This window comes from Diadema antillarum, unplaced genomic scaffold (assembly GCF_040938485.1).
Source record: "Diadema antillarum isolate AM-2024a unplaced genomic scaffold, OU_Dant_1.0 scf00000007, whole genome shotgun sequence".
NCBI lineage: Eukaryota > Metazoa > Echinodermata > Echinoidea > Diadematoida > Diadematidae > Diadema > Diadema antillarum.
The window spans coordinates 1,410,618-1,422,797 of record NW_027270896.1 but is presented as its reverse complement, the minus strand read 5'-3'; the positions used below and the strand labels follow the sequence as shown (position 1 = coordinate 1,422,797).

General features: G+C 39.7%; 1 protein-coding gene across 4 annotated transcripts in view; it reads right to left on the bottom strand.

Annotated features, from left to right (window-relative positions):
* Positions 1-1,163: 1,163 nt before the first annotated feature.
* The window catches only part of LOC139717449 (presenilin-1-like), a 43,972-nt gene continuing 32,955 nt past the window's right edge, over positions 1,164-12,180 (bottom strand). For all 4 annotated transcript variants that reach the window (XM_071628966.1, XM_071628958.1, XM_071628972.1 and 1 more), the window contains 7 exons: positions 11,074-11,141; positions 9,588-9,808; positions 6,880-6,978; positions 5,008-5,118; positions 3,685-3,858; positions 1,899-2,011; positions 1,164-1,319 (listed from right to left, as the gene is read on the bottom strand). In XM_071628966.1, the coding sequence (XP_071485067.1) occupies positions 1,164-1,319; positions 1,899-2,011; positions 3,685-3,858; positions 5,008-5,118; positions 6,880-6,978; positions 9,588-9,808; positions 11,074-11,141 (942 nt within the window). The remainder of the gene's footprint in view (positions 1,320-1,898; positions 2,012-3,684; positions 3,859-5,007; positions 5,119-6,879; positions 6,979-9,587; positions 9,809-11,073; positions 11,142-12,180) is intronic.

Genomic DNA, 12,180 nt, shown 5'->3' with positions numbered 1-12,180 from the left:
AACAAACAAACAAACCCACAAACAGAGGCAGAATGACTGCTACCAGGGCAACACGTACAACATTTGAACTTAGGAAGATGTCAACTCGGCAATAATTTAGCCTGCTGTGTGCACATTAGATGAAATTGTGGCATATTATTACCAAGATGCAGGAATTAATAATACATATATAACTTTTTTTTTCCACACCATGTATTCCTCTAAATCCAACTAAGTGCAAACCTGGAATCTATATTTGTCCACATCAATATGCCACTCCAGGTGTAGTAATAAATCTTTTTACTGGCAAGCAGGCGAGCTTTGAGTCCGTGGGACGTGAATAACCAGCTGATTGTTTCAGCTCAATCCTAACAGCTTCAACATAGCATGCCAAAGTGATCTACTTTTTAATTTTTTTTTCACTTAAAGTCTTTGGATGAAATATCGTGTAACATCTCATGGCTTCCACATTTAGTCTGCTCTGAATAAAACAAAAAGTGATCCATTATTGTTTTGTTTGAAATGAATGTCATGATTTCAAACTCCTTTTTCTTTTTTACTCTGCCTAAAAAAATACAGACAGGGCATCTACAACTGTGTGTTTCTTTAAAACCGTCACTTACAGACAGTGAAAATCTGATCCAATTTGCAAATATACAAACTCTCCTCAGTTGTGCAATATGTGTGCACTGGGCAATCCAGTGAGGTTTTTCTTACATTGCCAATGTCTCTGTTCACCACTGTTATGAGCTGGAAAACGTGTTGGTATTACTCTGACTGGAATGCGCTCACTGATCACGTTACAAAGTGCATTGACACCAGGGTGCATCCTCACAACAATGCATCTTGCTTGTGTGTTTGTGGTGATTTTCCCACTATCCATCAGTTGGGCCTTGATGTTAAAAGTCTTGCTTCAAATTTCTCCATTAATACAATTTTAATCAAGCAACACAGCACAGGCGTGAGTGAATGATAAATGTGAAACAATTTTGATAGCTAGGAAAGGATAGAAATAAAGCTACAAAGAGTGGCTGCGGCAAAGCAACAGAGAAAAGTAATATAAGAATTCGTCTGCGTAAATCACAGAGAGCTGTGAAGTGGCTGTTCAGCAGGTTTGCAACTCATCAATTGTCCCAAGAGTGCCACTGTCCATTTCCAGCGATTTGCTGGTGGTTTGCCCATCATCATATGTAGACCTGCTTGCTGGCGAGCTCGTCGGTGAAGGGGAACACAAGGTTTGACGAGCAGAAGTAGAAGACAAGACCAAAGGCGATGGAGATGGGCAGAGCAGGCAGGGCCTTCTTAAATATAGCTAGGAGGATGAGCGTCAGGCAGAGACCCTATGATTGACAGAAGGACAGAGAGACACAGAAGAAATGTCAGAGCATCGACTCTTTACTTTCTTTTCACCTCAGGGGAAGTGCTTCTGAGGCATATAGTGATTTTCGTACAACCCCTATATTTTATTTCCTCAGACAGCCATAATTATAGGGATATTTCCAGGGGATATTTACTCACATTTCTCAAAAAGTAACAACCGACAAGTGAATTGTTGAAAGTGAAGAACGAGTCATACACAAAACACATGAAGTCTTATAAGACCTCCATTCCCATTTTGCAACTTTCATTGAAAAGTCATATTGTTTTAATAATCAAAACAACTCTGTTATGGACACTATTTTCTCTTCTTTATTATTTTAAGGAAATTTGTGAAGATTTGCAATATATTTAGACAATAAAATCAGCTTAAACAAAGAGGAGAGTTTCTCTTTAATCAAACAACTCAAGATATTAATTCACATGTGTAATGACTACAGGGTTTTTCAATAATCTTTGGAGAAAACACTGCACACTGAGCCATCATACAGGTAGCATGGTTTTCCCTAATATACACTGATCCTTACAAATCATGAACTTACGATGAGAATAGCAACAAAACAGGCCACTGTGGTTGTCCAGTCTCCAGACGCTGATGCCTTGCCCACCAAGACACTATAGAAGATGAAATCTCCAAGACCCAGCTTTACACCACCTGGGGAGGACGGGAAGAAAACGAAAGCACATACATACTGATATAGATGGCAAGAACTCTACTCTTCATACACAAATCACAAATGAGTGAGCATATGAGCTCACCCTATGTGAACAAGCATAACTAAGTGCGTATCCCGTTTGTCTTTCAAATTTTGGTATTTGTGCCCTTCGTGGCCATCTTTGGCAGAGCTTGTGATTAGGAAGAATCTCTTGATTCAGTCCTGTGCTAGAAGGTTGGATTTTGTCCATCAAAGCCAAATGTTTTTTATGTCATTTTCTGGTGGCAAATACACCATTGTTTCCTCATATATAGCTGATCACTTTTGCTACACATAAATATGTACAGTTGAACCTCTCGTATCCGGACAAGTGGGGACCGGGGCTCATCCGGATAAGGGATTTGGCCGGATACGGGAGACTCAATGCTTTATACAGTCATATGTACATAATATACATACACATGTACAGTAGCCCATTGTAGTACCACATGTAGTAATGTGTATACTGCAACCTTTTCATTGCTACACTCAGTAACAGATCCCAAAATAGAGGTTCATGTTTGCAAGAATGAAATCATTTTCTTTTATAAATTCTTGGGATTATTTATCTAAATAACATTAAGAAATGTATCAAGTATATGTAATGCATGTGTGTTTGTGTAGGAGTTCTCAAGGAGTTGGGAATCCCCCTTTCCTCCCGTAATTATAAAAAAAAAAATCATGGCGAGATTGCGTCCGTATAATAGAGAGATCCGGATAAAGGGAGGCCGGATAAGAGAGGTTCAACTGTACTTTAAAAGTCAATACATTACCCCTGAAACCACATTTACAGCTGTGCCCAGTGGCACTTTACTTATTCTCCAAAGATGGAATACATTTCTCATGGGCAAACCCTGCACTGAAGGTGACACTTTCTTCTTTTGATTAATTACAGTCATTTATCATGCTTTATTATTTATTTATGCTTTCACTTTTAGACCTTACATTACCTGGGCACCATTGCATGAAACTATAGTAACTCTACAATCACTGGTAACTCCGCAATCAATGGTAACTATTATAGCAACACTATTCCACAGCCAATCAATGCCAAGAAATCACTGATGGTTTTTACTGACTGCAAAGTTACCATTAATTATAGAGTTACCTTGGTTTCATGCAATGGGGCCCTAATGTTGGTCTCAACAGACAGTAACTTGATTCCTTCATTCATTCAAATGGAACGATGAGCTGGGTTAATACTATACACTGACTGCCACTAGTCACCTTGGCGATCTAAAGAGAAGCTGTATCACTCTCACTGTTTCTAAGTGAATGAGTGAATGTGTGTTCTGTGTGTGTGCATGAGTGTGTGCATGTGTGTGTGTCCAACCAGCCACTAAACTAGGTTTGTACCCTGCTCTTTGCAAGAAGTGAAATGTGATCTTTTTTGTTTTTTAATAATGTGTGTGAGTAGTGGCTCTCTTTCACACACATGTCTCTCTAGTTTGTGTTTCTGCTGGCAGACGGGGCGTGTAGATTTCTTCTCACAAGGAGGATGAGAACCCACAACATTGGCTCAACTGGACTCAGAAAACCTTGAACTGGAGCCACTCGTTTAAAAACAAGGCAGCCACGCAACCACCTGAGCCAGTTCGCTGCCCTGGATGGTAACAGAATTGTGTTGACTCACGCTCAGCGTCTTCCTCCTCCTCTGGCGGTGGCGGCCGGTTGTTATGCGCGTTGTTTTGCCTCAGCGCCCTCACCGCCGCTCTCCTATCCTCCGAATTCGTGGAACCGCTCCTCTCCAGGTCCCGCTCCCTTCGTGCCTGGAACTCGCTATCGAATCCACCGTTGTCTTCGTCAGCTACTCATTGGCAGGAGGAACAGAAGGTATTGGAGAAAAACCATTGACGGCAATTACGGTTATTCATTACACTTCACCACTCTTCATTTATCATGTCAAGAATTGATCGAGCAAATTAGCCTGCCCCATCTACAGATTTACACCCGATTTTGATTCCAAGTCGACCAAAACACATATCTATGCTTCTTATCAAGTACCCCTCTTTTATAAGCAATACCAATAGAAATATACCATGTCTCTTATTTGACAAACAGTAAGAAGTTCATCAGCCATGTCACTCACTTTGCAGAGATATGTCTTGCTGTCAAGATATTGCATGTGTGCATATCAAATCCACAGTCATTTTGATGCAGACTTAGCTTAAACAGTGGCATCTCAAAAAGTACACTGCCATATCACATACAGAAAGGATTGCTTGAGACTTCCTTTTCTTACCTATATTTCGGATTTTGGGGAGTTTTTTTCTTGCATGTCTGGACACTCTGTTATGGTGGAATGTGACACTCATGACAAAGTGGCCTAATGTAGGTTAAAATCTGTGTCAGAAATGATCTATATCGAAATGACCACTGCCAAAGACAGTACAGTGAGTACTTCTATTAAATTTTGCTCTGTTACCGTGGAATCTCAACAGCCTTGCCACTTACTGTATTAAGCCCTGTACTGTAAAGCAAGATATTTTTGCAGCATGAAATTTTCACGAACTTGAGTCAACAGGCTTTTTTGCAGGGCAAAGTTTTCAGGAATTGCCAATGACATTCAATACCTATATTGTAGACAAGAACTTTCACGTGCATTTCGATTTTGCAAATCTTGGCTCTCGCAAAATTTGCAAAATAACAATGCACACAAACATTTCTGGTTTTACAGTACTCCACAGTGTTTTCATTTTTTCAAAATTTTGCAAGTCCTGACATTGAGGAAATTAAAAACAGACCTTAATATTTCTGACAGCAAAACAAGTGCAATGCGTATCATCTTCAAGGTGTGAAACTGTGAACCTGGCTTCTTGACTGGGAATAATATGTAGTTTTCATTCCATCAATTTCATTCTCAGGGTCTCAAACTACTCACTGAACATGTAAAACTTGATATACAAAAAATATCATGCTCATGAAATGTATGGGGTATAGATTATTTGATACTCACTAGTTGCATTTGTCTGGGTAGAAACAGCATCTTGTGGTCTCTGCTGCTGACTATTTGACTTTGGTGTATTTGAATCTGTATCTGCCATTCCAACTAACCATACCATTGTTGCTGCATGGAAAAAGAAGATCACCATATTAACATGGTTACAGTCAGTGGCTACTTGCATGCAACTTGATAGGTCCTCAAAGCTACAGTTCTCAAGATACGTCTGATCATAGTAGCTTATCATCGCTGGGGCGATAAGACCTCGTATCTGCAAAATGTCAAATGTTCAGGAGAGCCAAAAAACATGGCGGCCAAAGCACTGTGGCGAATGGAATAGCCTTTCCTTTGACATGACGTGGTGGCTTCATTTTTGGAGTAAGACAGTTGGGATTTGGACAGGAAATCACTTAACCCATTATTTGACCATTAATCAAAAAAACTCATTTTCACCAAAATTGCAGATACAAGGTCTTATCACCCCAGCGACGTTATGTCACAAATCCTATCACAGAAAAAATTGGAACTGCACTTTCAACAGAAGGGAAGTTCCACACCTATAAGTCTCACAGGAAAGCATCTCAAATTTTGTTTAGATATAAAACAAAGAAATACAAATATTTTTACTGGCATATATTTGTGTAGGCATCCCTTGGTCAAGTATTGGTCAACCTCAAGACTCATTCGTGGGATTACACAATGCAGAATCTATTGGAATATGCCATAAATTATTCAAAATCAGTTACAGACATTTTGTTTCGCCTCTCTTTCTAAAACAGACAAAACAAAGAAACAAACACCACCTACAAATGCATTTCAAATTTATTCTTGAATACTTAGAAAGCTTCAACAAAATGAAATGAAGGCATACAAGCACAGTACATTATTTGTCGATCTATATTTCTTGGTCCAATCTTGTATGCAAGTTGATCAGAATTTTTGCAAACATCAAGGAAATGGCAATATCCAGTTATGCAAGACATTTTGCTTGAGTTGGTCCATCAGGAGACTATGACCTACCAGACTGTGACTGCTTTGTTTCTTTTTCTCTCAGAGTTTCAATCATAAACAAAAGATGCAGGTAAATGTACACAAAACTAATGGCTCATTATCTATAGAAGTTTCATTTTGATTACATTTGGTGTTAGAACATGCCCAACAGAGCAAAGCTGGTATTTGTTTGAACATTGCTGTCACACCAACAATGCAACAGTGTTGGAATAAGAAAATTTTCTTTTTCAAAATGTGCCATGTTGCACATTTTAAAGTACCATGCACATTATTGCAATATCCGATGATGAAACAGAAATCAGTAGAAACTTGCCCTATACCATCCCCCTGACCCCCAAGATATATATACAATCACCTGTCATTTAATAAATATCTCCAGGATCAATATTCAGTAGACACTGAACAGAAATGATATCCTGCAAAGACAAGCATTACAGTCCAATCTATCTATCTATCTATCTATCTATCTATCTATCTATCTATCTATCTATCTATCTATCTATCTATCTATCTATCTATCTATCCATCCATCTACTGGTATCCAAATGTACCCCCTTTGTCTTTTCCCCCTCACAGGAAAAGATAAGAGCAGAATATACAGAATATACATATGATGATGATGATGATCCACAGCATTTGTATAGCGCCATATATCTGTTGTAGAAACATTCAAAGGTGCAGACTCCACGAGAATTAGCAATTGAATGCCTGGTGAAAAATGTGAGTTTTCATCTATTCATCAATTCATTCATCAATCTATCAAGCAATCTATCTATCTATTCACCTTTCTGTCTATCTATCTATCTATCTATCTATCCATCTATCTATCCATCTTCTGGTATCCAAATGGTACCCCCTTTGTCTTTTCCAACTCACAGGAATAGATAAGAGCAGGGAAGATTTGTTCGTCTCTCTCCTGAGCTGTCTCCACTAGCAACCTGAGAGGACCCTTGGGGCACAGCACAGCAAACAGGTCTGAAAATGAAAATAGAAACTTATGAAAATACTTTGCATTCAAAACACAGCAGTCATTGACAAAGTTGTGCGATATTAAAATCCTCAAGGTGCAATTTTGCAAAGTATGTATGAGCCACATTCAATAATTATTGGGAAAAAAAAAGGTGCACAAGATAAAGATTCAAGGTGAAGAATCATTTCAACTCCTGGCATTGTGGTATTTCAGCTGACTCTTTAATGCTCTGGATCAAATAGTACATTTTATTTTCACAGCTCACAGAAGACTAAATTGATATCTGCATAAGTAGATGCACAGTGTATAAATAACCAGCCAACCAGAAAATGAAGGGAAACAAGAGACCCGCGGGTCTAGCGCTCACCTGAGTATCGCAAGTTCACCTTTCACGCAGTCACTAATCTAAATTATTCACAGCTCTACCAAAATTTGACCAGGCATTCTCAAGTAGAAGATGAAACTGTACAATAAGGGCCCAAATTTTTTAAGATTCCTTAATTTGGGGGGGGGGGGGGGGATTGGGGCCCCCTGGGGCCCTCTGGGTGGGGCATGGTGCCCATTTTTATAAATTGAGATCCTGACCCCCTAGGGATGCTACCTGCCAAGTTTGATGAAAATACATCATGAGGTTTTCAGGAAGAAGATGAAAATGTACAATTCAGGTCCCCATTTGGACCTTCCCAACCAACCCCCCCCCCCCCCCCCCCTGCCCCCAAGAGGGGCACCCCTTGATCTCCTATGAACAAACTTGAAAATACAGTCATTAATGTACTCACTCATAGTATTATCTTACCTCTATAACTTCTGATTCTAGAGAAGATTTTTAAAGATTCCTTCATTTTGGGGGTTTGGGGCCCCCCTGGGGCCCCCTGGGTGGGGAATGGTGCCCATTTTAAGAAATTGAAATCCTAACTCCCTAGGGATGCTACCTGCCAAGTTTGGTGAAAATGGGTCATGGGGTTCTCAAGAAGAATATAAAAATGTACAATTTAGGCCCCATTAGGACCCCTCCTCACCCCCCTCCCCTGGGTCCCAAGGGGGGCACCCCTGATTCTGCCATGAACAAACTTGAAACTACAGTCATCAATGTACAAACTCATAGTATTAACTTAGCTCTATCACTTCTGGTTCTGGAGAAGAAGATTTTTACAGATTCCTTAAGTTTGGGGCGTTTGGGCCCCCTGGGGGCCCCCTGGGTGGGGCATGGTGCCCATTTTAACAAATTGACTTCCTAACCCCCTAGGGATGCTACCTGCCAAGTTTGGTGAAAATGGGTAATGGGGTTCTCAAGAAGAAGATGAAAATGTACAATTTAGGCCCCATTAGAACCCCTCCCCACCCCCCCTCCCCTGGGTCCCAAGGGGGGCACCCCTAATTTTGCCATGAACAAACTTGAAACTACAGTCATCAATGTACTAACTCATAGTATTAACTTAGCTCTATCACTTCTGGTTCTAGAGAAGAAGATTTTTACAGATTCCTTAATTTTGGGGGGTTTGGGCCCCCCTGGGGGCCCCCTGGGTGGGGCATGGTGCCCATTTTAACAAATTGAGTTCCTAACCCCCTAGGGATGCTACCTGCCAAGTTTGATGAAAATCGGTCTTGGGGTTTTCAAGAAGAAGATGAAAATGTAAAAAGTTTACGCACGACGCACGACGGACGACGGACGACGGACGACGCACGACGCACGACGCACGACGGACGCCGGACGAAGGGCGATCGCAATAGCTCACTTGAGCCTTTGGCTCAGGTGAGCTAAAAAAAACCCTACAAACACAAAGAAAATATAAAGCCCGGTGCTGCAATAAAAAAAACAACAAAAACAAATTCCAAAGTGGGCGTAAGGTGAGAAGTGAAGCCTGTTAATGGAAAAAAAAAATTAGATTCTCAACTCGAGAGCATGTGCTGCCTACAAAGGGACCTCGATATACTTTCATTCAACTTTCATGCTATGTTTCAGCTTGCCACATCAATCTTGCAGTTGTAATTTGGAGCTCATTATGGAGGACTTGTTATTCTTAACAGGGATTTAGAAGTCAATTAAACATAGAGAGAGGTGAGCAGGGGCCTCCGACAGGAACTACATCCACCCAAGCAAGTATTCTCAGGTTAGATGACACAGCTTTCAAAAATGATCTGATTCACACACTGTGGACCAATACAATAATTTTTTTTTTCTTGTTTATGTGTGTGTGTGTATGTGTGGCGAGAAGTAGAGTGGATGTGAAGTACCGTATACGCCATATATTTATAAAGTTTAATTTTTTGTCAATTGGGACTTCGCGACAATTTCATGAGTGGTTAAATTCACGAACCAGAAGTACCGTAATGAACGAGAAAATGTATGCGTGCGCAATCGCATTATGGTCCGGATCAGAGTTGATGTTTTCGGGTGTTCTTAGATTTGTAAATACCATCCAGCTTTGATTTTTACCAAATTTGCGAAAATGAAAACCTCGCAAAATATACAGCATATACAGGACTTCTTTCCAACGGAAGCATATAAACCGGTTTCTCCTCTATCCTTCTGTTCTCCCTCCAATCCCTAAATTCTGACACCTGTGCCCCTTCCCCTCCCCCTCCCCCCCAACTCTCCAGCCAAGCAACTCACCATAGACAGCAATGGCCGCCAGAATGGTCCAGAGGGTCCACTCTGGGAGATACTTGATGAAGATGAGGGCCATGAGGGCCGAGATGACGATGAGGTAGGCCTGTTGGAGGTGCAGCGGTCCCTTCCAGTGAATGCTGACCATCCCCACCATGCCAAAGTTCCAGATGATGACCGCTATGGTGAAGTAGTCCATGGGAATGTTGTAGGTCACCAGCAGCTCTCTGCGGGGGAGGTAATGGGGCAGGAAGCAGCATGAGCATGTTAACAGCCAGAGCAACCACTGGAACTAAACATCAAAATCAGTGGATCAATGGATAAAGTGAAACTGTACAGCAAGATATCATTACATCATGAAAGTTTCGCGAATTGGAGCCGACTGCCTTTTTCGCGGCATCAAATTTTTGCGAAGTGCCATTGGCATTCAATGCACATAGTGTAGATAAGAACTTACATGTGCATTTAAATTTCTCGAATTTGGTTTTCACAAAATTAAAATGCATGCTAACATTTCTGGTTTTACAGTAGATCAACAGATAACTGGATGGACGGATACTGAAATATCGTCTATCGATAACTACTGTAAAAGCTGTTATTTCCGTATACAGATATTGTAGTGAATGAGGAGTTCAAAGACATTTTCGCGATTTGACATCGAGGCTTAGTGCAAGTGCTCTAATGCGTGTCCGTTTACAATATTTTTGTATGTTGTTTAATTGGCAGCCCAACAGTGTGATTCACAAAAATTAAACCCTCATGAAGATAACAGCTCTTACAGCATAATACAGATGGCATACAGACAAGCAGACAGATAGACAGAAGCAAACATATCTCTATTGCTCCGTCGATGAAATATGACAAGTGTGAATTTTGATTTTAGTTAACACACTTTTACATTTCGTATACTTCATGTGAAATACAGCCATATCAACTAACAGAATCAAACTGACATCTTGTAGCATAATGCCACTCACAGACCTGACAATGGCACTACTTATGTAATCATAATGATATGCAAATTACTGCAAGCTCAAAATTAATTATCAAAAGGTAATGACAATTGCAGAGCCCTCTTGGATTATGTTATCTGCACTGAAAAGGTTACCCTAGATGGCTGTGTACAAACACATATCTACTCTAGCCAAAATGTTGGTTTTTGATAGTTTTCTTGTTTTAAGGATTTTCTCACTTGAAAACGGGGGAAAGAGAAGAACTGCAGCTTACCAAGGTTTTATCACTATAATGTTTAGATATTTTCTGGGTTTTAGATTAATAAAAAAACAACTTGTTGCTGCCGGAAAAAAATAATAACAGAAACTAACATTACACCTGGTAATTGCTGTGCCTATTAGCCATCAATGATATCAAGAAATGGAAAGCTTTCCATATTACTGCATGACATAGACATGGCGAAGAGTGTATAATACACCATGTGAACATCGCAGAAACTAGAAATCTACAGAAATATAGAAGCTGCAACGGTACTCACTGTAAATAGAAGAATGTGAAGAAGAACAGGAGCATGAGTGATGACAAGACTAACCAACCGTGGATAACCTGAATTGGACAAGAGAAAAAAAGACAAAAACATAAACAAAGACAGGAAGACATTACAGTTTCACTTGGTCATGTCAACTTGAATGTGCAACTTATTGATTTGATGCAATATGCTCTGTGCATGTATGTATTGTGATTTGTTTATGGATCTGTTTCAAAGTACAGAATGACATCAGTGGCACCATGAATATATCTTTTATGTGATACATCACTGAATGAAAGTCAGCTAGTACAACATACATTCTACATTCTAGCCTTGATTTGTATTCGCAAGTTGAGCTGAATAGCTACTGACATGTCAAATATAAAAGACTGTTCACAATATCAAATGCAAGACTTGAATTATGTCGAGTATATTTTGATACGATTCTGCATCTATCAAGGTGTAGAAATACACCCTTCTCATCCCTTCCCTCCTCCCTACAAAAAAAAAAGAAAAGAAGAAAGATACTGCAATGACAATCATAGTTTTTTTTTAAATGTTGGCAAAAGGATTTGAATTTGAAACTAGGAAGTGTTAGAGTCATCTTCACACATGCAGGTCCGAGCTTACCCTGTAGTAATTTGGACATGTTGCATTTCTTTCCAACAGTATGTGATAGATATATCCAAAAAGTGGCAGAGACAGATATAAAAGGGTAATTCCATGAAGTTGGGGCAGTGTCCATGTAGCATCATGATATTTAAAAAATACATTTCAGCATAACTCAATATTAATTATGCTATACATTTATTGTTTGTAGGCTTTACATTTGCATTGAGGCCACACATTTTCCAGGAAATTTTGTGCCATTCAGACTCAATTTTGATGAAGTTATTAAACAATATGTAACAGTGTCCTGTAGCATGGTGACGTGTCCATGTAGCAACGTGATATTCTAAAATTTGGTCCTAAGAGACAAATTATGGCAATTAGCTTGACCAAAATTTGATGCAATATGCATTTACAAGATATGAATGAGATAGCTAAATATCTCAAATTTCCTGTACACAGTTTTAATTTTAAAAGAAATTAAAAAATGTATCACGATGCTATGCG